General features: G+C 45.4%; 1 protein-coding gene across 1 annotated transcript in view; it reads right to left on the bottom strand.

Moving 5' to 3' along the window:
* Positions 1-252: 252 nt before the first annotated feature.
* Positions 253-26173, bottom strand: part of LDLRAP1 (low density lipoprotein receptor adaptor protein 1) — a 68331-nt gene continuing 42410 nt past the window's right edge. The window contains exons 6-9 of the mRNA XM_083369808.1: positions 20645-20725; positions 15076-15197; positions 8644-8678; positions 253-5401 (exon numbers count right to left, since the gene is read on the bottom strand). Of these exons, the coding sequence (XP_083225934.1) occupies positions 5251-5401; positions 8644-8678; positions 15076-15197; positions 20645-20725 (389 nt within the window). The 3' untranslated portion in view covers positions 253-5250. The remainder of the gene's footprint in view (positions 5402-8643; positions 8679-15075; positions 15198-20644; positions 20726-26173) is intronic.

Raw genomic sequence — 26173 nt, 5'->3', positions numbered from 1 at the left:
TACAGTATAAACAGTGATGTCAATAAAAAAATCATTAAGAATAGACTTAAAAATGGCCATCCTTGTTCCCCAGTGGACTTCAAAAGAAGGTTTTCAGATGCTTCTTAAAAGCCAAGAGTGAAGCTACAAATTAATCTCCAGGGGCTGCATGTTCGACTGGATTTCAGCCTTTTGTTAATTACTGTTTACTTTGTAATGTTTCAGGTTTTCTAGTACCAAGTAGGAAAAAGAAAATCAATCAACATTCACATCCATGTGGAAAATAAGTAAAAATTTTATTTTCTCAGCAGTAGTAAGTACTTTTTACAGCATGTGTTTATTTATATACACTGGCATATTATGCATATCATGTATTGCTTTTATATACTCAAATGGAGATGAAACTTTCTTACAACAATTCTGGGAACGATCACAACTTCCTTTGTCTTAAGACCACACCACACACCCAAAGAAATGAGATTTGAGATTGTAACATACACACCACTTCAGGCTTGTGCCCAAAGTACAGGTAGTCCTCGACTTACAACCATTTGTTTGGTGACCGCTTGAAGTTTCAATAGCACTGAAAAAAGTGATTTATGAGTTTTTTCACACGACCGTTGCTGCGTTCCCAGGATCACGTGATCAAAATTCGGGCGCTTGGCAACTGGCATGTATTTATGATGGTTGCAGTGTCCCGGGGTCATGTGATCAACTTTTGCAGTCTTATGGCAAGCTAAATCAATGGAGGGAGCCAGATTCACTTAATCATGTTACTAATTTAACAACTGCAGTGATTCACTTAACAAATGTGCCAGGAGAGGTCATAAAATGGGGTGAAATTTACTTCACAACACTTGTGGAAATTTTGGGCTCAGTTATGGTTGTAAGCTGAGGACCACCTGTAGAAAACTAGCGAAGGAAGGTATAGATGGAGCCACAATGTCTCTGCTAGACATTTCCCTTCAGGAATTACTTGTTAACATGGACGCTATAGGGCAGTAATATTCCTCCTGACTGACACTCTGAAGTGGCGTTTTCATTCAGGCCACCTCAGCCTGCGTGGGTGTGACAGCCAAGCATCAATTTGGGGCATCCATTTACAGGTAGCTTTTCTCAGAAGGAGATGCAGCTTAGAGACAATGGAGATGCTTTAAATGTCATCCAAAAGAGACATGGTTTGCATCATGTGGAAGTAAGGCTGTATCGCAAAAAAATTGATTTTTTTGCATCCTGAGGGAACTTGGGAGGCATCTCCTCTGAGTTTTCCTTGATCAGTGTTTCTCAACCTTAGCCCCTTTCAGATGCGTTAAAATCTACACAACTGAAATTTGGCAAGATTGAAAAACGGTGTTCTAAATCAATCTCTAAGGGGCAACATTCCAAACTGTTTGATTTCCGGTTCAATTATCTTGCCAACCCCTGAACAGAACTTTGGATTCAAGAACTACTATTTATAGACATATTAAAAAGCGCATTTATGTTCCTTCAGGAAGAAACATTAGCATTTCAAAAGCCAATTATGGCTTAGTGTATTTCCCACAAGGTTACCAACATGAGAAACTGTGATTATTCTGTTATCCAAAAATCACTGTTAAAAGTAATCTTTTAATAGCAGTAATCCTGTTTTTTTAATTATTTGCTTTTCTAAAACTAGAATATAAAACAAAAAAATTAGCTTGGTGACCAGCTTTTCTCAGGGATGCAGGTCAGTGAGAGAAGAAGGAAACATATGCACACATAGTTAATATTTCTTTTTCACTTTAATGCCAACCCCTCCTCCACCCCTTCTGACTCCTTTCAAAATCCAACCCAATTAATCAAGGCAAAATGAAGAAAGGGCTTAAGAAGATAAAGGAACACAAGGACACTGTCGCCTAAAAGGCCTCTACATTTTCTGAGATTTTCCCAGATAGCAGATAGGAAAAAAAAATTGCTCATCAACCCTGCCAGCATGAGAGGTGACACTGATCATTTTGCTGCAGTTCTGGAAAAGCTCATTTTTAGGAAGGTCATCTAACAGCTGCTTTATGTTCCTTTGGAAAGAAATACAGGTAGTCCTTGACTTAGGACCACAATTCGGGCCAGCCAGAATTTCTGCTGCTAAGTAAGGCAATTGTTAAGTGCACTGGGCCTGATTTTATGATAATTTTGCCACAGTTGTTAAGCAAATCATTGTAGTTGTTAAGTAAATCATGCAGTCATTAAGCCAATCTGGTTTCCCCCACCGACATTGCTTGTCGGAAGCCAGCTGGGAAGGCTACAAATGATGACCACAATGACCCTGGGATGCTCCTGCCGTCATAAACACAAGCCCGATTTTGACCAAGCGACTGTGTGGGATTCTGCAATGATCATTAAGTGTGAAGACTGATCATAAGACCCTTTCTTCAGTGCCACTGTAACTTCAAACAGTCACTAAACAAATGGTTATATGTTGTGGACTACCTGCATTATTTTCGCATGGCTTTGCTTCTTCTTGTCCCATTTCCAAAATGTAAAGTCTGCCTACTATGATCTCAACTCGGCAGAGGAAGAAACAATGACAAAATCCTGCCTCGGAAGACTTGAAATGGCAATGTCGGTTCTTTTCCACGGCTGTCCCTTATCGCAACTGCCCCCCCCCTCTCTCAAACAGACACAATTCTCTCTTGTGTCTCTCCCTTTCCCAGCATCGCACAACTCCCTTCTGTTGTCTCCGTGACCAGCCCCACCCCCACCCCCCAGGGTCAGGCCATCCACTCAGGTATGAGGCGAAAAGCAATTTTGCAAAATACTTCCAGTTTGTCAAAAGTGCACTCATCTCTTTATATATATAAAAAATATTTTTAATTAATTAAAATGCATATCTGCTTATAAAATTAAAATGTAACCACGTCTTTATTAAAAAAAAGGAAGATGTAAGGGAATCATTGTCACTTTGGCAAGGCTGATGAGTAGAAGCCTTGTGTCCGAACACCACTTCCTTCCTCCAATTTCTCAACACTTAGAAAATTAGGGTATCGTGATAAATGGCTAATGCTAGAAAGCATCTTCCCATCAGGGACGCATTTAACGACCACTTGTTCAACAACCTTTTGAACTTATGACCATGCTGAATAAGTGGTAGAAATGACCAGTCCTCATACTTAGGTTGGTCTCAATGTTGCATTTGCTTAACAACATTAATCAGAAGTGCTGGAATTTCCATCACTAACTGACAAGGTCACATGGTGTGACACATTAAGACCACATCATTTAACAACAGAAATACCAGCTCCAATTACCATCACTAAGTATGGATTACCTGTCTATTAAGAAAGAGTTTCTTTAAAACAGGGGTCCCCAACCCCCGGTCCGTGGACCGGGACAGGACCGTGGCATGCCAGCAACCGGTCTGCACAAACAAGCAAAGCCCCATTCATGGGATGCAGGCAGCACACAAAACCACACCCCCTCCGGTCCGCAGAAAAGCCTCTCTCCATGGAACCGGTCCCTGGTGCCCAAAGGTTTGGTGGCCTCTGCTTTAAAACTATTTCATTGTGTAACTCATCCACAGATGGTCTATAATAGGGTGTCCCAACCTTGGCAATTACCAGGTATATGGACTTCCACCCCCAGAATTCCACAGTCAGCATAGATATTGCTGAGAATCCTGGAAGTTGAAGTCTACTCATCTTCAATTTACCAAGGTTGAGAAACACTGGTCTAAAACTTCGGCTGAATATATAAGCCTATGATTTAGCGAAAATGCAAGCAGGGTAAACTCCATGCTCTGAGTTTTGTTTTAGTTCATCTCACATCCAGTTCAAAACTGACCACGTGCCATTGGCTGGCAAGAAGATTAAGACCAGATTCCAAGGAAGTTAGAAGAGGGACAATGAGTGCCTTATGAAAGCATGCTGAGGTTTGACAGTCTCCTTGAATACTGGACAGGACAATCAATGCACTTCCAGTGATGTCTTAAAAAGAGAAGAAGGAATTACTCTATTAGAAAAACCCTGATGATAATCACAAGAATTTTACTGCTAAGATGAAAGTGCCCCATTCACTTCCATTATGACAACTTCATACTGGAAGAAATATAGTAGAACAAGACAGGAGGCTGATCTGGGGAAGAAATTGTTATCAAACATGCCACTACCTAAAGTTGAGATAAGGAAGAGTGTTCATTACTCCAAGCAGTCATATTCACAGCTCCCTCAACACCACCTGAACTAAGCTCAATCTGTTTCCATTTTCTGGATCCCATGATTCTATATTTTGGGGGCAGGGTTGCCTTTAGCCTTTGGACAGAAGTTATCTGGGGCTTTCAGTTGCTATGGGATGCCACCAACTGGATTAGGAAGCCGGGAACTATTGGCTCCAATTGAAAAGGTCATTGCTTCCCGATCTTTTAGAAGACAACGTCCAAAGCTTGTAGCATCCAACTTATGTGAGGTAAGCTAGAAGTCAGAGTTTGCTCAAGGTAACAATTAGCTGCCACCTAATATTAGAGCTGAGAAATATAAAAGCAAGGTGTTAAGATGCAGAAACAGGAAGAAGAAGTGATGGATTTGAACTGCAAAGGATGTAAGAAGAGACTCACTCTCATGATGACCAAGGACAATCAAATGGTTTGAATGGCTTCATTTCTGAATCCAATCAAGATCCCTCTTTAGTTTTGCCATGTCTAACACCTGGGTACCTATTATCAGCTCTGTCCTAAGGAGCCCAACATTATTTCTCCAGTCCACTCCAGCCAGTTCAGCTCTTCTAAAACAAAATACCTGAAAGTTCTGTTATTGCTAAGGATAACCTGCGGCCTTCAGAAAACACAGCTGTCACGATTGCTTATCACATGCAATCCCAATGCTATAATGTTAAGCTACATGATGCTACATCATCTCCATAATAGATGCCAATTTGAAAGAGTCTTGAATACATCTACTCAAGGAGTACCTTGTCATCTCCATAAAAGCAAAGACCCAAAAAGGTCATACGTAAAAAGCTGTATTAAAGTATCTCAAACCATCTCCCCAATCTGGTATCCACCAGATATGCTTCCTGTAGTCCTAATATATCTGGAAGACACTTGGGGGGGGGGGGGAAAGCTGAAATAAAACTTTGGTCAAAAGTTGAAGGGTGTCATCACAACTCCTACCTAAATCAAATCAAGGCTTTGGGCCTCTTCTCTTCTAATTAACCCTTTCCAGTTACAGTCAGCAGAATACAGCGCATCGGGTTCCTAGAGGTTATCTTACTTGTGGAGCAAAAAGCTTAACGAGGGAAAACAAAACAAAACAAAAGATGTCAGAACTCAAAGAGCTGTTCATCTTTTTCGGTCTCCATCATGGAATCTACTTTGTCCCAGTCAACCGGCGAGAGGATTTGAGTACTGTGGATGTCTTGAGGTGTCAGGCTGATGTCAAGGACTTGTGGGTTGGTTCGGGACTGTGCCAGCCTGGAATGACAAGGCAAGACAAAAGGGTGAAGAAATGTACCTGGAGGAAGATGCTAGTGCTGGTTTGCCAAGGACGAGGAGGAGGAAGATACCTGTAGCTTTGTGCTACAGGTGTGCTCTCTCGCAAAAATATAGAATATAGAATTAGAATTAAATATAGAATATAGAATTAAATCCCAGAAAAGAAAAAAGTAGTTCACTAGGAAAGATGGCCCAGGATGATTTAGCTGAAAATCTGGTTCTTCTATGGGAAAGGCAATCTTTAATAAAAGGTAAAAGATTTTCACAATATGAAGAGATACCAAAGAACGTCTATGGGCAGGTTTCATTCTCTCCAACAAGATCAGTTCTCAGATTTTGAACTCAGTTCACCAAAATGTATTCTAGGGAAATCTGCACCAAAAGGCCTGCAGGCGTGTAAATAAGGTACACAACTGGATTCTGTTAGGGAAAACTATCAGGGGGAAAAAATGCATCAGGCAAATTGTGAATTAAAATGCTTGTTTGACGCTCATCCCAACAAGCACCAAAATTTTAACCTACTTTCAAAAATAAAAAATGAAATCTGAAGTCCAAGGTGCCAAACAGTTTCTCCAAAGTATCAAAATGAGAAACGAAGATGCTGAAATAATCCCCCAAAATGAGACCTTGAGTGAAATGGATCGATTCATTCCTGCCTACTTCATCCTTTTGAAAACCTTCATCGTGCCTCTGTGCAAAGCTGGCCAGCAGAGGGAGCAGTTGGTCCAAAGCCACCCAGATGACCTTGGGAGAAACAAAGGTGTGTTTCTCATCTCCTAATAATGTCATGTGGAAGGATCTGTGAGAAGATCTTCCCTGCCCCGAAGGACGATCCTCAAAGGAAGCTTTCCTACAGGCTCATGAACAAATAAAGGCAAATCTTGGAAAGCCTTCTAGCAGTCTCTCAGCGTAGTAGACCTGGGAAAGACACAACTCTGAAGGCATCTCCATGTACTAGCCAACGCTCTGCATGCCTTGTGGAAAATGAATGGCCTGTTGCCAACAGATGAGAGGGAACTACTCGCACTACAAAAAATATTATAAGCAAAAAGATATGTGATATTACAGGGTGGAGCACCAGGAAAGGAACACCACCCATGTTTATTTAAGCCAGGGGTGTCCAAGCTGGACAACTTTTAAGACCTGTGGACTTCAACTCCCAGAATTCTCCAGCCAACCATGACTATAATCAGCTCCTGATTACAGAAAGGACCAGGTGTCATCTGCTTGGAAGCGCCTGATTAAACAGCATGATTCAGGAAGCTGAAAAGATTACATTTCCTCGGTTAAGAAGCTTTTCCTTTGACCCAGAAGAAAAACAAGCTTTTGGCTAGGAAACAGATGGTGATGTGTCACAGCTGTAACAGACACGCATATTGTAATTTGGGGGTAATCGTGTGCCTCTAATTAGTATTTCAATCCAGGTCTACATGACTGTTTAAATCAGGGGTGGCAAAGTTCACAACAACTCTTGCCTAGCAATGGAAATTCTGGGCTCCTTGTAATGATAAGTCAAGGATTCCCTGTACAACTTTTGATTGCAAGCTAGGCTGAAACCCATGAAGCAGCTGATCAGCTTCCTTTACTCGTGACAGTTTAAACCTGCTACTGCAGGCTGGAGAATTCTGGGAATTGCAGTTCGTTTGTATAAACTTTAGTTCCTAAAGTTGAGGAACACTGATCTATACTGTATACCCATTAAATGTAGCACATGCACTTTCTTGCATGTATGTAACACAGTAAGTCAAGGTACTCAAGTGGCTTTACCGACAAAGAAGCCTTTCTTGAGCGTCCACAGTCATCACCTAGATCAGGGGTAGGCAACCTTGGCTCTTTCATGACTCGTGGACTTCAACTCCCAGAATTCCCGAGTCAGCATAGCTGACCAAGGTCACCTACCCCTGACCTAGGTAGAATCTCAAAATTCCCGAGTTGACTTTTACTCAGCTTGATAGTTGCCAAGGTTTGTGGGACAGTAGCTGATTAGAAATGTCCATAAATGTCAGTGTTATTTATGGAGTCTTTTTCTCATTGCATTTTGACAGGTTGGGAGGCAGAGCTGGCCTTGTGAAATTTCCCACCTTAGGTGTCAAAACAGGTTGTTTGGCTCTAGGACTAGGTGCTGTGAACTTTGATGAGGCAAGGCAGATACATGAACCGGCGGTGTGGGCTCAGTAGAATGACGTTTTCTCTATTATGCTCATTTATTCCTAAGGTTAGTTGGTCCCATTCTCATAAAATCAGGTCAGACATGCAAGTGACCTCCTTTACAAGCATCATGACTTTTGACTCTAAAACAGGCTCCATTATGGTTGTAACTTGAAGACTACCTGTATGAGTATAACAGCTTGGGGGTAAGTTGTTCTATAGTCTTGGGGCTACCACCAAGAAGGCATCTACAGGTATTATCAGGAAAATTCCACGATGGGCCATTTTGGAATGAAACCAAAAATGAATCAGGAAGAATGTCTTCTAAAAATGGTTAAAAAAGGGTGTCTGTTTGAAGGCTGCGTGCAATGTGCCTGCAAATGCATCCAGCTGATCGTCTCCAATTTTACTGCCTTTGAAATCTGGCCAGACTTTATGGGTTTCTTCCTGGCATGTTGTCAATATCTCACCTGACAAAGAATTTTAGAGAACCTAAAAGTGTGCACCCTTTTTTCGGTGTGTGCTGCTATGTGACCATCGATTACATTTTCTCCTCAGTTCTTCCCTTTGTAGGTTGGGAGTTGAAACACAAGCCCAGATTCAAACAGATTGCCCTCCATTTTAGAAGGTGAGAGCTTCCAGTCTCAGCAACCTCCATTTTATAAGCATTCGCCAAAAGAATGGTGCATTTAAGGGATTTAATCTCCACCTGTACACACAAATTAGCTCCTCCCCTAAGAAGTTATCAAAACATTTGACTTATCCGAGCAGCCGAATCCCTTGTTCAATTAGTCAAACAGACCACCAATGAAGGGTTGGGCTCCTTTTGACAGTTTAGTTCAGGGGTCTTCAAACTTGGCCCTTTTATGACTTGTGGACTTCAACTCCCAGAATACCTCAGCCAGACTGGCTGAGGAATTCTGGGAGTTGAAGTCCACAAGTCATAAAAGGGCCAAGTCTGAAGACCCCTGGTTTAGTTTAAGAGAAAGAGAAGGGAGAGTTCATTAATCAAATCTAGTTCTTGGCCAAGCCCCTAGCAGAAAGGTGCTCCTGGAAGACTTGATCATAATTACCTTGAAAATGCTTCATCCAGCTCGTCATCCATTGCCTTTGTTATAAAAAGAAAAGGGAGGGGAGAAACAAAACTATAAATCCAACTGAAATGGAAATTAATCAGATATCACATAGGCTTAACCAGCTGCTTTTTCTATTGTTATCTGCACTTCCTTCTTTTAAAAGGGAGGGGAACTACCCAAGGCTTAAAGTAGTGCAATAGAGTTTTACTAGCTGGTTCTAAGGTCTTTAAGTCCCTACATGGCAGGGGTCCGGAGTACCTCGGGGACCACCTGCTGCCGGCGTCAACTTCCCTCCGCCCTGTGCGTTCCCACAGAGAGGGCCTCCTCAGGGTGCCTCCGGTCAGGGAATGTTGACTGGTGGCCCCCAGGGGGAGGGCGTTCTCTGTGGGTGCTCCGGCTTTATGGAACCAACTGCCGGTTGAGCTCCGGACGGCACCGGATCTTCGCTCCTTCCGGCGCAGTCTGAAGACCCACTTATTTGAACAAGCTGGCCTGGCCTGATGGGGGATGTTAGGGTTTTTAATGGGGTTTTATACTGTTATTGTTTTTATCTGGGCGATTATTTAATTCTTTTTTAAATTTTTGTATCCTCTATTTATATGTGCCCTGTTCACCGCCCTGAGTCCCTCGGGAGAAGGGCGGTATACAAATTTAATAAATACAAATACAAAATACAAATACTAGCCCCTCCTTCTTTGTTAGATGACAAGAGGACGACACAGCATATTAGTGCTCACAGAGAAGGCATCTGACAAGGTAAACGTGAAGCTCTGCAACCATCTTCTGTCCACCTGCTTGTTTTCCACAGAAGTTGAACAGGAGGGGGTGGAGAAGCCATCTGCTTAGTTCCAGCTCTCCCATGCATGTTAGTTCTTTTGGGGTCAAAAGCTACAAAGCAACTTTGGGGAAACTTGCAGAAGGCCTTCAGGGAACAGATGAATTCTCTTCTGCACTAATGATATAAGCCAGTGTTTTTCAACCTTTCAACTTTATGATCTGTGGACTTCAACTCCCAGAATTCCCCAGAATTCCAGGAGTTGAAGTCCACACATCTTAAAGTTGCAAGGTTGAAAAAAAAATACTGATATAAGCAGTTGGACAGTGAAACCAATTGCCCAGAGAAGTCTTGGCTGCTCTTTATTTGATGGGTTCAAATGGAACCAGGGTAGCCATCTGCTTTGCATCCATCCTTGTTTACTTGCACTGAGCAGGGGTTGGTCTTGATGACTTGAGTGGTCCCTTCTAAGTCTCAGGGAGTCTAACAATGCAAAACAAAAGCGATGTGCTATTCTTCATTGAAGATCTTCAAATTCCTTGTAGCTTAGCTCTGGATTCCCTAATCCTCACAGATCAGATCACCTTTAAAAAAAAAAATCTCTCTCGTGCTGGGTTTTGATCCCTGGAGTTCACCCGTTCACAAACGCAGAGAAACCGAAAGCAGCAACATATGCAGAGACTATCGGAGAAGTGGAGGAACCTCAATTGCTCCAAGAATGCCCAAATTACAGTGACAAACTTCTTTTCTCCTTAGTGGTGCTGATTGGTGCTTATGCAAAGTTGTCTTTTTGCTACAAGGAGAAAGCCACTCTCTAGGCAGAGTCTCACTCATCCAGGTCAAAGTGCTTTTCAAAAGGTAGCTAGACTTTCTGGTGGGTTTTTTTCCTGGAAACTGTTTTGCTTCTCATCCAAGAAGCTTTTTCACTTCTTGTTTTCGAGGACCTGAGAAAGTCCAGTTGCATTTTGAAAAAGCACCTTTGGGGCGAGAAAGCCACTGGTCCCGCTCCCCTTCCACTCCCTAGAGCAGGGATAGGCAACTTTGGCTCTTTTATGACTGGTGGACTTCAACTCTGACGCAGGTAATTCATGGACCGACTCATGAGGGAGGCCACACCCTTGACTTGGTTTTCTTATCTGGTCGGTGGTTAGATGATCTTGGTGGGGGCTCCCCAATTGTTATGCCCCTGTCATGGACCGATCATCATCTCCTGCGGCTGGTCTTCCGTTTTGCCACTCCCCACCGTGGGGTTGTTGAGCCAACTAGATGGTTCCGCCCCAGGCGCTTAATGGACCCTGAGAGGTTCCAGGCAGCGCTGGGGTCCCCACCTGCCTCCTCAGCTCACAGCTCGGCAGATGCCTTAGTGGAAGCCTGGGAAAGGACGGCCACGGAGGCACTTGACCGAGTTGTACCCTTGCGGCCCCTGATCCGGCGCAGATCCCAATGGGCTCCATGGTTCTCCGCGGAGCTCCGGGAGATGAAGCGTTGGAGACGGGGCCTAGAGAGCGTTTGGAGGTCCAGCCGATCTGAATCCGACCGATTGCGACTAAGAACCCATATTAGGTCTTATCTCGCAGCGATGAGGGTAGCGAGATCTAACTACTTCGCTGCCCTCATCGAGTCCGCAGATAATCGCCCGGCCGCCCTGTTTAGGGTGACCCGCTCCCTCCTTAATCAGGAGGTGAGTGAGGAACCTTTGTAGGGGCGTGCCGAGGAATTTAGTCAACATCTGTTGGACAAAATCGCTCGGATTCGGACCAGTTTGGACTCCGACTGGGCAGTATCGGACGATCAGGACACGAGCGGTCTTGTCAATGTCACCTGGGAGGAGTTCGATCCTGTAACTCCGGAGGAAGTGGACAGGATCATGGGGAGGCTGAGCTCCACCACATGTTTATTGGACCCGTGCCCTTCCTGGCTGGTTTATGCAGCCCGGGAGGGGACACGAGGCTGGTTCCAGGCGGTTATATCTGCCTCTCTGAGTGAGGGTAGTTTTCCCGCCGCCTTGAAAGAGGCGGTGGTAAGACCTCTCCTCAAGAAGCCTGCCTTGGACCCGGCTGTTTTGAATAACTTTCGTCCGGTCTCCAACCTTCGCTTTCTTGCGAAGGTTGTTGAGAGTGTGGTGGCGCATCAGCTCCCTCTGGTCCTGGATGAAGCGGATTATCTAGACCCGTACCAATCGGGCTTCAGGCCCGGTGTTGTGACTCAGGGCCAGCCTGTGGGTCCGGCAGCCAGCGCAGATGTATCGGATGACTCAGATGAGGGGGAGGAGGAAGACGAACTGGCTGATGATGGCTTGGAGGCTTGGCAGAGCTCCCAGCCGGGGCCCTCTTCTCAGCTGCGTGAGCCCGATAGTGCGGAGGATGATGACCCACAGCTGGCCCTGTTCAAGGACGCCCGACGCAGGAGGCAGTCGAGCAGGACCAAGCAGAGAAAGGCTGCGGGTCTCCTCGGGAGGAGGCAGAGGGAGGCCACGCCCTGAACTCTAAATAAAAGGAGTGTTTGGGGAAGGGCTGGTTGCTGAAAGCAACCCTTCCGCTTGAGGATTCAAGTTCCAGTGTTTTTGTTTCTTGTTCTGTTAATTGACTAATAAATCTTGGCAGACGCTTTGCAGCCTCAGACCCTCTCCAGTCTCTACTGTTTGAACAGGGGTTTGCCTTATTACAAGGCCGGTAGTTGGCTGGTTCAGAACACCCGGGTACAGCACGGAGACGGCATTGGTCGCGCTGGTGAATGATCTCTGGAGGGCTCGGGACAGGGGATATTCCTCTGTTCTAGTCCTATTAGACCTCTCAGCGGCTTTCGATACCATCGACCATGGTATCCTGCTGCGGCGTCTCAGGGGATTGGGAGTGGGAGGCACGGTTCTTCGGTGGTTCTCCTCCTATCTCCTGGGACGCTCGCAGTCGGTGTTGGCAGAGGGGCAGAGGTCGACCACGAGGTCTCTCGTTTGTGGAGTTCCTCAGGGGTCGGTCCTCTCGCCTCTCCTGTTCAACATCTACATGAAACCGCTGGGTGAGATCATTCGTGGTTTTGGAGTTGGGTATCATCAGTATGCTGATGATACCCAACTTTTCATTTCGACCCCAAACCACCCCAGTGATGCCCTCGACGTGATGTCCCGGTGCCTGGAGGCGGTCCGGGTCTGGATGGGGAGGAACAGGCTTCGACTCAACCCTGACAAGACTGAGTGGCTGTGCGTACCGGCATCTCGGGATATTCAGGATATCCCACCCCTCATTATGGGGGGTGAGTCATTATCTCCTGTAGATAGGGCTCGCAACTTGGGAGTCCTCCTAGATTCACAACTCTCTTTAGAAGACCATATCGTAGCTGTGACTAGGGGGGCCTTTGCCCAGGTTCGCCTGGTGCGCCAGTTGCGGCCCTATCTAGACCGGGATGCCTTACGTTCGGTCACTCATGCGCTCGTGACCTCTCGTCTTGATTACTGCAACGCTCTCTACATGGGGCTACCCTTGAAGACCACTCGGAGGCTCCAACTGGTACAGAATGCAGCCGCGAGAGTTGTACTGGGAGTTTCCCGATACTCCCATGTCACACCTTTGCTCCGCGAGCTGCATTGGTTGCCAGTTGTCTTCCGGGTGAGGTTCAAGGTGTTGGTAATGACCTACAAAGCCCTTCATGGCATGGGTCCAGAATACCTTGGGGAGCACCTGCAGCCGGCGTCAACTTCCCTCCGCCCAGTACGCTCCCACAGAGAGGGCCTCCTCAGGGTGCCACCGGTCAAAGAATGCCGACTGGTGGCCCCCAGGGGGAGAGCGTTCTCTGTGGGTGCACCGGATTTATGGAACCATCTTCCGGTTGAGCTCCGGATGGCGCCCGATCTCCGCTCCTTCCGGCGCGATCTTAAAACCCATCTCTTTAAACAAGCTGGCCTGGCCTGATGGGATGGGGTGGGATTTTTATAAATGACTTTAATTTTAAATCTGTATTAATTTATGGGCATTGTTTAATCATGTTTTAATAATTTTAATTTTTGTATCTAGTTTTTATGTATTGCCCTGTTCACCGCCCTGAGTCCCTCGGGAGAAGGGCGGTATACAAATTAAATTAATAAATAAGTAAATAAATAAATAAATAAACTCCCAGAATTCCTGAGCCAGCCACGCTGAGGGGAAAGGGAGAGGTTTCCAAGCTGAGCCATGCTGGCTCAGGAATTCTGGGAGTTGAAGTCCACGAGTTCTAAAAGAGCCAAGGTTGCCTACCCTAGGCCTAGGCCGCTTTATGACTTGTGGACTTCAACTTCCAGAATTCCTGAGGCAGCCACGCTGAGGGGAAAGGGAGAGGTTTCCAAGCTGAGCCATGCTGGCTCAGGAATTCTGGGAGTTGAAGTCCACAAGTCACAAAAGAGCCAAGGTTGCCTACCCCTGCCCTAGAGAGAGGACCTGGCACAACATGACAAGCATACTGTACTTCTGAATTGCCCTTTGATGTACTCGGTGTTTGATTCTGCCTTTTCCCGGCACATGCAGGGCAGATATGCAAACAAGCAAGAAAAAGAAATGATGCGGTTATACAAGAAAACCACTTGGACCTGAGCATTAATGGAGAAATAAGAGAATGCTGAAGAATCAGACAGGGGGTGGGGGTGGGGGTGGGGAGAGAAGAGAAGCCACATTCTGTTAGGCCGCTTGCCAAGGGAGGAGAGGTAATTCTTGACTAACAACCGTTCCAATTACCGACTTGCTCCCAATTAGGATGGCACTGAAAAAAGTGACTTGTCACTGATGCTCGCATTTATGATGGTCGTTAATGCTTCCCCACAATCAGGTAATCCAAATTCAGATGTTTGGCAACCAGTATATATTTACGAAGGTTGCAGCATCCTGGGGTCATGTGATCGCCATTTGTAACCTCCCCATCCAGCTTCCGACAAGCAATGTTGACGGGGAAAGCTGGATTTGCGTAATGATTGCAGAATTCACATAACCGCAGTGACTCGTTTAGCAAACAAGAAAGGTTGTAAAATCAGGCAAGACTCCTTAACTGCCTTGCTTAGGGACAGAAATTCTGTTTCCAATGGGAAAGAGTTGGTAGTTTCACAAGTCTGCAACAGTGCGATGCCGGTGTAGACTGATCTCTCCCTACATCTGACTTGCTATCTCTCCCTACATCTGACTTGCTATATATTACTGGGAGGAAAAAAATAATCCTGAAAAAATGAAGCCACTTTCTTTCCTTTGATCAGAAAAGGTTGAGCTGCAAAACAAAGCGTAGAAGAGGCAGGAAACCGGCCTCAACTTGATAGAGCAGCCTAGGGGAACAATAAAGCATGCTGTAGATCTCCAGATTCACAGACCAAAAAAGGCAATTTGGCTCCCATTCCAGCAGCAAATGAAAAAGTTCTTTCAGAAGATGCCCTATAACTCAATAGCAAGTTACAGTACTATTCCGATTTACCTATTGTGCAAAGCCATGGGCTTATTTTAATCACAGCTGATTGAATAAAGCACAGCTGATTAAGACCACACAATGCACTACGTCATAATCCATCCTAGGCAAACCACAATGAACAGTGATCGACAATACACCAAGCCAAAAACCACACAAGCCACACTAGAGCTGGATGTAAAGCACATACTTACTAAATGAGATCTTTGCTAAGATCAGCGAGGGCTTCTTGCCACACTTACCCACACATTATTGTTTTCTGATGAAGGGGGCCCAAAGATTTGGCCATCCACGTGCAAAGAATTTGTGTTCAAAGGAGTTTTGGTTACATTTTCCAAGTCTAGCAGGTTTTCTACGGTGACTGCTGTGTGTGGAAAGGAATAAATAAATAAGGATCATGAAGTTTAGGAAGGAAAAGGGTTAGTTAGTTTTTTGGGTGGTGTGAGTTCCAAAGCTGCATAAGAAGCTATAGAATTCCCTTGAATTTTCCAGAAAGGAGAAAAGAAACATGGACCCACAACAGTACTTGTTATCTACTAGACTTGCAAGAGACTGTAGAATTGTAGAAAAGTTTCTTCTATGAGCTGATGAACAGGGACCAGCAATCTTTTTAAAGCACATTGTTCTTTATTGATAGTTGCGCTTTCATACAGTTGATGACCAAGAAATAAAATAGACACCCCCCCACTCTCTTGCCCTATGCCTGCTTCCCTCCCTGAAAGATCTCAAGGGCTTTAAACTAGTTCAAGAAGCTTGTTTCGACTGAAGCGTAACAACAGGAAGCATGAACAATGCATATGTTAGATCAATGCAGAAAATGTTTAGCAGATCATCTGCCTTGCTCATGCTATAGTCAAAGTCAACTGTCCATGCTTAATTTCCAGTAGTGGCAGGTGGGAGCGAACAGTGAGAGTTGTCCTGGGCCAAACCAGACTCACTGGTCCACCTACATCGCTCGATGTTGTTGTCTGCTCTCCAAGAATCTACTCCAAGATCTTCTTCGGTTCGATGAGGAGCTGATCGACATCTTAGCTAGGCTCTCTTGGCATGGAAATCATATCCTTGAATTCCAGCCTGTCACTCAGTAGCTCCCATTTACACATTAGCATTAATTACGGCATCCGAGACTTCTCACAGCACAGTTGTAGCACATCTGTATTGCACACAAAAGGTCCCCAGTTCTAGCTGTCTCATTTTCAACGATACAGATACGAAAAACTGAAAATCCTGAAAAGTGCCACTGCCCATTATTAACAAGTCAAGTGAATGATGTGGGATAAATTAGCTTCCTTTGTTTACTCATAGATTTAGGAGGCATACATGATACTTGCTTTCCAACTTCATCCTCGTAGTGAATTGGGCTAACGTCTGGTTCAGAGTCATCTTGTGAACTTGCATAGCTGAAGGTGAGTGTGACTTCATGTTTATGGATTCTGGAGATGCCAACTATTGAGACAGCACCCAGCCCTTCCAGTGCCAGAGCTTTCCATGACTTATATGAAAAGAAGAACTACGAGGGTGTCATGATAGCAGTGTTTTAATACTGTAACTAAGGGGCTGCCACAAAGAAGAGGGAGTCAAGCTATTCTCCAAAGCACTTGAAGATAGGACAAGAAGCAATGGATGGAAACGAATCAAGGAGAGAAGCAACCTAGAACTAAGGAGAAATTTCCTGACAGAACAATTAACCAGTGGAACATCTTGTGGGTACTCCGAAACTGGAGGTCTTTTAAGAAAAGATTGGATAACCACGTGTCTCAAATGGTATAGGGCAGGGGTAGGCAACCTTGGCTCTTTTATGACTCGTAGACTTCAATTCCCAGAATTCCTGAGCCAGCTTGGCTGGCTCAGGAATTCTGGGAGTTGAAGTCCACGAGTCATAAAAGAGCCAAGGTTGCCTACCTCTGCTATAGGGTCTCCTGCTTGAGCAGAGGGTTGGATTACAAGACTTCCAAGGTCTCTTCCAACTGTTATCCTGTTTTCCATTGTGTCTATGTTAGGCTTCCAGAGACCATTTTAAACTACTACAGGGAACCATCTACAGATGGTCCGTGATTTACAGCCACTTGTTTGGTGACCATTTGAAGTTACAACAACACTGAAAAAAGTGACTTACGACCAGTCCTCACACTTGCAAACGTGACAGCATCCCAACGGTCACAGGACCAAAATTTGGGCCATGTATTTATGACAGTTGCAGAGTCCTGGCTTCACGTGCTCTCCATTTGAGACCTTCCCTGAAGGCTTCTGATAAGCAAAGACAACGAGGGAAGATGCGAGTTGGCTTAACAACCGCATGATTCATGTCACAGTTGCAGTGATTCTTTAACAACCATGGCAAAGCGGTCATAAAACCAGGCACAACTCATTTAACCATCACTTTCCTTAGCAACAGACATTCTGGTCCCAACTGTCGTAAGTCGGGGACTAGCTGTGCCCAGTCAGAAACCCACAACTATGCTGATCAGAATGAGACAGCACACAAATTGCTTGGGGTCAATTTGCAATAGGCTTCGGATCCCTGCTGTAGAAGATGGGAGGTCACTTTAATTTTCCCTAACCCTAAGAGTGTAACTGGCCATTTAATTTAAGGCAATTTGCACCATGCCGGCTTTTGGAGATAGATTTTGCCGCAAGACAATTGCAAGAAGAGTGTCACTTAAACACAATACTCAGAAGGCACGACCTCATTTTGCAAGCTGCGCAATCCAGGCTGTAAAAGTTTTAATGGGTCCTTTGGAACAGCACGGGGAAAGCTGCTGGAGAGATGGTGGCAGGCTAACCCTCTCTCGTTGTCTCTTCTCTCTAAAGAATAACACACCTACAGGAATCATGATGATAAAGCTGAAGAGGTCACAAGGGCTGCTAAGCCCGTGATGGATTCCAATCAGGTGTCAACGACATTGCAGCACACGCTATGCACCTGAAGCTTAGCATTTTCCAGCAAGTCAATGTAGGGAAGAATCCAGCTGAAAAATACAAACGCAGTTCCCTCCTCGTTTTATATCCATGAGACTCATCTCTCATGTCATTAATTTTATCAAGTTACAGGAGCTCCTAAGGGTGACCTGTGCTCAAGTAGACTAAGAGGATGCAAAGTAGCATACTACTCCCAGTGTTGGGAAGCTGGGTGCCATTGCTTACACTGCCATAATGGCACCAACCACATGCAAGGGCGTGGAGAGAGAAGCCCTGTCAGCTTGAGAAATTTCAAGGTTGGTAAACGTATCGACGCACCGCTAAATAAACGTGAAGGGGAAAGAAAAAAACCAATTCAGAGAGGATTTGTCAGGCTCCAAATGCCAAGTGATTCTTCCAAGCAGATTTCTTTATTCACCAACAGACAGAATCTTGCCAAACTAAAGCAGACTCCACCAGCATAAAAAGCATATACTCTGGGAACTGTTAAGCAGAAGCAGTTTCCGTCCTCAATTCTCTCACACAAATTATCTGATCTAAGTTGCCTGTTGAACCTCTGGAATCCACTCTCTCCCTCCTGGGAATCCAGACTATATTTTTTTTTTATCACAGGACATCTAGGGACTGATGAATGCTGGCTAAATAGAAAGGAGAAAAATTTAAAAGGAGGTGAAGGAAGAATAGAATGGAGTGGCTAGCAAGCCTACAAGGTCCGTTTGCATCATTTCTTTTAAAAAACTATCTTTTGTTTCTCCAGATGCAAACAGCAATTATGTAATTCCATCTTTTTAGAGGGGAAGAGGAGGGGAACCTATAGCCTGGGCTTCATGTGATTTTGGTAACCCCGGCTTCTAGACTATCTGATTCAGCATTGAATTTTCCACTGGAGGCAAGAAGCAAGCGAGAACTGCAACCTGAACCTAAATTAAACTTCATGGTTGAAACAACACAAGAGCAGCAACAAAGAAACATTTCAACTCCTTCCTTCGCTCACCACACATCATCAGCGAAAGAAAACAAGAAATCCTAACTTCCCAAACATTTACGACGTAAGGATTCAGCTTCTCTGCCTATGCAGCTTCTGACTTTTCCAAACATGTCAGCACAACACTTAGCCAGCAGAAATTATCCACCCCATTTTTTTTAAAAAAAGAAGCAATTGGATTATTATTATTTTTTAATTCAGAAAGGTTATTGCAAACGCTCAAGAATTTGTCCCTATTTGCCCATCTGGGCAGACTTCATAAAATGAGTGAAGGAATGCCACAGCTCACCCTGGTAGTTTAAGCTCATACAAGTTCTTGTATGATCAGCCCTGCAAGCATTACATTTAAATACATACATAAATAAATAATATGCTCCTAAGAATCCGTGAAGACGAATATCTTATTCATTTGAGCTATTTGTATGCTGGTCAAAACTACAGCCAGGTCTCCCTCCTTCAAGACATCTAGCCCTATAAGCAGAATTTAATTTAGTTTCATGCATGCTTGAATTGGGATGTTACACAAATTAAAAATTGGAGAGGTGCCTTAGATCAGAAGCTTCTTAACCTCCTCCAGCCTATTATTCTTCAAAGTGGTGGAGTTACATTTTCCAGAATTCCTAATCTGAAGACCACGTTGGCTGACAATTCTAAAGATTTCAGAAAAAAAGTTGGAAGTTTTTCCCCTTTCTTTCTTATCTTGCACCCCTCTCTCCTTCCCTTCCCTATTTCTGTATTATCTTTCTTTCTATTTATATTTTATGTTATAATAAATTTCAATTTTTTAAAAAAGAGAGAAAGAAACAGCTCCTAGAAGAGAGCACAAAGAAGTGTCGTAAAACAGCTCCTGTTACTCTCCAAGGCGCCTGAAGGCAGGACAAGAAGCAACGGATGGAAACCAACCAAGGAGAGAAGGAACCTAGAACTAAGGAGAAATTTTCTGACAGTGAGAACAATTGATCAGTAGAACAACCTGCCTCCAGAAGCGGTGAATGCTCCAACACTGGAAGTTTTTAAGAAGAGACTGGACAGCCATGTGCCTGAAATGGTATAGGGTTTCCTGCCTGAGCAGGGGGTTGGACTAGATGATCTCCAAAGTCCCTTCCAACTTTATCATCATCATCATCATCATCGTTGTTGTTGTTGTTGTTCTCAAGCTTACAAATAAAGAAGAGCAGGGATTTCTCTGCGATAATAATTCTCAAACTCTCTTGCCAGAGATCACGAGGGCTGTGGTCAACAGGCACTAAAGCCTAGAATACTGGAGGCAGCAGGCAGCCATTCCTGATCCAATGGATATGTACAGGTAGTCCTCGATTTACTGACTGTTCAAAGTTACAACAGCACTGAAGAAAGTAATCTATGACTGGTTTTCTACACTTACGACCATTGCAGCATCCTCACGGTCACGTGATCATAATTCAGGCGCTTGACAACTGGCAGGTATTTGTGACAGTTGCACTGTCCCGGGGTCACGTGACTCACCTTTTGTGATCTTCAAGTCAATGGAGGAAGCCATATTTACTTAAGAACCGCACGATCCACTTAACCACTACCGCGATTTGCTTAACAACTGTGGCAAAAAAAAGGTTGCAAAATGGGGAGCAACTCATTTAACGACCGTCTTCTTAAGCAATGGAAATTCTGGACTCAGTTGCCGTCATAAGTCGAGGGCTGCCTGTAACCTCCCCTGTGTTATCAGTCACAGATGATACGCTCATCTTCCAGGAGACTTCGGAAACTATGTTGATTACAAAAGGGAGTTACACCCACGTAGCACATATCCATGTAGTATGTTGGCAAAAAGAAAGTAGTTCCTAGATTCTATTTTTTTTCCAGGTCTTGGAAAGAATCAAACTTGGTATAATTCAACAAGTTTTCCTTTTGCTGAATCCTTGGTTACTTACGTGCATTTGGGGAGGAAGAATCTGAATTTAGGCTGCTGGCGGTCTCTCCTTCCAAGATGGCTTTGTCTCTCTTCTCCTTCTCTGTCAGGGGGGAGCAGGGGGAAGGAACGGACACAACATCTCGTCAGTTTCTCGGTCAGTTTTAAGACCACAATCCACAAAACTGCATTATAACCGAGAGGGAAGGTAAACCAGGTGGGGATTTTTGTTCCTGGCTCCTGTGCTCTGATTGACCTGAGAAGGGGACCCTGGGGAGTTTATGAGAGATAACCACAATCCCCAGGGAGGAAGGAGCAGGCATTTTAATCTCTTTTCTGTTAGGGGTCATAAAAGCCCTTAGATTTAGAGCAAGGCTAGGCAACTATGTCAACTTTGTGACCTGTGGACTTCAATTCCCTGAATTCCCCAGCCAGCTATGCTGGCTGGGGAATTCTGGGAGTTGAAGTCCACAAATCTTAAAGTTGCCAAGGTTGGAGACCCCTGGTGTAGAGGTCGAACAGATAGCTTAAATTTTGCAGAGACATATGGCTTCCATTTTGCTCTTAATCTACCCAAAGTGGGGGGAAAAACAACTCATTTTGAGGAGGATTGGTTTTCTGGGGGTGGGTGGGTGGGTGGGTGAGTGAATGAATATTTTGCTTTCAGTTTCTACAAGATTTAAGGCACTCATTTTGTCTCCTCAAACTGTCCAACCTACCCCAGGCAAAACAATATGCTTGAATGTGTTTTAGAACTTCTCCGTTCAACTTGGGGTGTACCAATGGACTCTTGAGGATCTGCACATGCCCCACCGCCATCTTACCATCTTCTATCTGTTCCGTCTCCAGGCAGGAAAAGCCAAACCTGCAGAGTGATTTCTACCACAGACATTAAATGCTGGGCTTTCAAGAGGGACAGAGTTGAATCCCAGGCTGGAAGGACAGGACACGGGGGGGGGGGAGGAGAGCATGTGATCCGGCCCGCCAGGCAGCCGGCCACCCACCTGCCACATCCCAGCCGCAACAGCTGTGGGCCAGCAAAGATAGATGGTGGGGCTATGGCGAAGGAGCCCTGGTGGCCGCCGTCACCACCACCCTGCAGTCCTTGCTCGCTTGGCCCCCACTGTCCAACCTCTTCTTCCACCTCGGGCGCACATGTGGGACAAGCCCCCATCCCCAAGAGGCAGATGGGATTCCTCTCCCCGTTCTGCCCCGCCTAAGCCCAGCCCTGGAGCTGCCCCCCCACACACACACACCATGTACCTCGGGGCCCCATAGCCAGGCCATCCCCACCCTACCACCTGCCTCACCCGGCAGCAGCAGCAAGAGCCCTTCTGCCCTCCCCAGCCTGAGAAGCCCACCCCACCCAAGGAGAGCAAGCACAGCAGAAAAAGCCTTGAGCAGATGGATGGCGAGACTTCTCCAGTGGCACCAGGCCCTGGTACCCGCCCTGGTTTTGCCCCCCTCCAACGGAGACCTCTGGATCTCCCCATCCCTGCTCAGCGCCCCACAGGCGCCGATGACACGAGCAACGTTGAGTCAGCCATGCCCCACCCTGGACATGGCCCAGCCACCCCCCCCAGGGCAACCAAAATGCTGATGTGACCTTCAGTGAAATTGAGTTTAACACCCCTGGTATAACGTCTCCTGCTTGAGCAGGGGGTTGGACTAGATGACTTACAAGGTCCCTCCCAACTGTGTTATTCTGTGTGTTATTCTGACACCATCTTCTTGGGATGGTGTCCTTCTTATGGTAGGCTAACCAGTGGATCAACCAACACTAATGCCCCACTATGCTCCGGCGCTGCATTGTGGGTAACTGAAACAGTAGCTCCTTAGAGATGTTACGGTTGCAGAGTGGCCACCCACAGGGGTATCGTGGGGAAATAAAAATGGTAGATATCTGACTGACAAGGGCAGAACAGTGGGAAAACATTTTTAAAGGGGAGGCTGGGAACAGTTGTTGGCAAATGGTCCAGTAATGCTAGCCTAAAAGGAATAACTTCCCCAGAAAAATCATAGCAGTGTGCAAACGTATTCATGAATAGAAATGAATGCCCACATTACAATACGTAAAGTGGAATGCATCCAAAATGGTCCAAAAGCTATGTAACTTGAATCTAGACCTTTTCTCATTCATTTTGCATTTCGGTCGTCTTAACTCAGGGAAAGAACACAGCCAGTTTGGTCCAGTGGTTAAGATGCTGGCCTAGAAACCAGGAGACTGTGAGTTTCAGTTACTTGAAAAGTTCATTTACTTCAGCAACTTTGATTCCCTTATAAAGTAATAAAGATGGCAGAGAAAGAAAGAAAGAAAGAAAGAAAGAAAGAAAGAAAGAAAGAAAGAAAGAAAGAAAGAAAGAAAGAAAGAAAGAAAGAAAAAGAGAAAGGGAAGGAAGGAAGGAAGGAAGGAAGAAGGGAAGGGAAGGGAAGGGAAGGGAAGGGAAGGGAAGGGAAGGGAAGGGAAGGGAGGAGAAAGATGGTTTAACATCAACTGAGGAAGGAAGTGATTTTATGGAGATGTGCTCTTATGGATTTCCGGCAAGAGAGGATTCCCAGTGGACAATGATTTCGGGAGGCCTGGAGCTCTCCGTATGCAGAGTGGGTGCCCCTTTGGGGCTACTCAATGGCGGAGACACAGGAGGAGCAGAATCGGGAAGGAAAAGAGTTCTAAGCCACTCTCTCTCCTAGACACACAGCAACCTTTTAGCCTTTGCCATTGTTGAACAACTGCAGCCAACGGGGAAGGCTTCTCCTACCAGCGTGATGCCAAGCCTGGGGAAGCCATTTAATCACAACTACATTCAATCTGGAAGGGGGCCGAGGTGCCTGCAGCTGCCCCGGCCAATCTGCCGCTGACAAAGAGACAGATGGTTTACTGTCAACATGCTCTGCGTTAGTATCAGCCGGTCAGCCGCAGCCAGAAGCCCTGGCCGAAGGCATTTCCTCAATAGCTATAAGAGAGCGTATTTATGCATGTGCAGCAAGGAAGGATACAGGCAGTCCTCAACTTACAGCCATTCATTTAGGGACCATTCAAAGTTGCAACGGCACTGGAAAAAAAATGACATCGTCGTTTTTCACACTTACAAGCACTGCAGCCTCCCGGTGGTCAGAATTCAGCTGCTTGGCAACTGGCCTGTATTTATGGCAGTTGCAGTGTTCCAGGGTCGTGTGATGCCCTTTTGCAACCTTCTGACAAGCCAAGTCAACGGGGAAGCCAAATTCACTTAACCACCAGATTACTAACTTATCAGCTGGAGTGATTCACTTAACAACTCTGGCAAGAAAGGTTGTAAAATGGGGCAAAGCTCAGCCAGCAAATGTCTCACTTAACAACATAAATTTTAGGCTCAATTGTGACCATAAGTCGAGGACTACCTGTACCCCTGACGAGTGTCCTGCCAAAAACTTGGGAATAAATGCAGCGACGACTATCGACTGCTGTCCTGCATCCTCTTCAAGGTCAGAATTAAAATGACTGCAAATCCCTCTGTAGGGTTACAGGCAGGCAGTCCTCAATTTGCAACCACTTGTTTGAAGATGCCACGCTGCTGAAAAAAAGTGACTTAGTTCTCACGCTTGTGACTGTCGGAGCGTTTACCCAGGGTCGTGTGATCAAAATCCGGGCACTTGGCAACCGGCATGAATTTACGACAGTTGCAGGGAGCCAGGTTCTCATGATCCTCATTTCTGACTTCCCCTGGGGGGCTTCTGGCAAGCAGAATCAATGAGGGAAGCCAGGTTTGTTTAAGAACTGTGTGATTTGCTTAAGGACCGCAGCAAGAAAAGTCATAAAATTGGAGGCGACTCACTTAACGCCTTTCACTAAGCGACAGTGATTCTGGTTACAATTGTGGCTGTTAAGGTGAGGACTATCTGCAGTGGCCTCCTTTATGTGCCATGGCCCAAAGCCCTTCAAACCGAATTCCACACAGTAAAGGAAGCGTCCAGCATGCAAAAATGGCACCCCTGAAATTTTGGAGCAAAACAACCTGTTTTGGGTTTTGTTTTCCCCCCAGAAAAGATGGAAAACACAGAGTGAGGCCTTTGGCCTTAACTCTCCCACTAATAGGTTTAATTTGGCTAGTTTGTGATGAATTAGGATGATGTGTGGTAGACGGGTTGTGGAGGTTTTAAAAGGTAGCAATGGGTACTGTGTGGTACTTGGTGCTCTCCGAGCTTGGCTGCTTTCTTGCAGACATTTCATTACCCATCTAGGTAACATCATCAGCAGTACTAATGTGGGTAACCCTGGGTACTAGAACCCAGAACGCTAGAAGTAGGTACCACTTGACTCCAAGAAGCTGCCCACTCTTGAGACATGCAAATTATTAGTGGTGCACAAATTATTTTGGAATTTGACATAGTCTGAGCTGAAAGCATTCCATTTCAAGCTTGAAAGAACTGGGGTTCAAGTGAATCAGGCTCACCAAAAAATATTCCAAGCTCAAAACATTCCTTTCAAACCTGGAAACACCTCTTTCGAATTAGGAATGACACTAGGAACCCGTCAAAATGGTCGGAATAGTGCACCAACGCAACTGGATTAATAGTCCGATCACCCCATTCAAAACCCAGCTCTGTGCAATTTTTAATTCTGCACACCTCTACACAAGATGCTCTCTCTAGGTGATCTTAGCCTTCAACCTGGCTTGGTCCCAAGCTGAGCAGGGCTTGGATGACAATAACAAAACTCTGACCTTGGCTTAGGAGCTAATCAACGAAGGAGCTTCTGGACCAAGTGTGAGGGCTGACCGATACTCAGCCACCTACATCAGAGGTCCCCAACCTTTTGGGCACCAGGGACTGGTTCCGTGGAGAAAGGTTTTTCCACAGAATGGGGGGCGTGGGGGGCGTGGTTTTGTGTGCTGCCTGCATCCCACAGATGGGGCTTTGCTTGTTTGTGGGAACTGGTACTGGTCCACAGACCGGGGGTTGGAGACTCCTGACCTACATCATCCAGGTGACAACAACAAGAACGAAAAAGCAATCCTAGGAATTAAACACCAGCAACCTGCTGAAAGGTGAAATGGGATAAATTTCCAGACTGGAGGAATTTGTGGGGGGGAAGGCTCTGCAGCACCCTGATCGCTCCGCGATCTCCCACCAGAATCCTGAGGATCAAGATTATACAGATAGTCCTTGACTTACAAACCATTTGTTTAGTGACCAAAGTTACAACCGCACTGAAAAAAGTGACTGATGATGGTTTCCACACTTGTGGACCACTGAAGCATTCCCGTAGTCATGTCAGCAAAATTTGGGCAGGTGGCAACTGGCATGTATTTATGACAGTTGCTCTGTCTTGGGGGTCATGTCATTGCCAACTGCAACCTCCCCAGCTGACTTCTGAGAAGCAAAGTCAAATGAGGGAAGCCAAATTTGCTTAGTGACTACACGATTCACTTAACAACTGCAGTGGTTCACTTAACATCTGTGGCAAAAGTAGGTGGTAAAATGGGGTGAAACTTGCTTAACAATTGCCTTGCTTAGCAGTGGAAATTTTGGACTCAGTCGTGGTCGTACGTCAAGGACTATCTGTACTTAA

This window comes from Vipera ursinii (assembly GCF_947247035.1).
Source record: "Vipera ursinii genome assembly, chromosome: 9".
NCBI lineage: Eukaryota > Metazoa > Chordata > Lepidosauria > Squamata > Viperidae > Vipera > Vipera ursinii.
The sequence above is the reverse complement of the archived record's forward strand: the minus strand, read 5'-3'. Positions and strand labels throughout refer to the sequence as shown.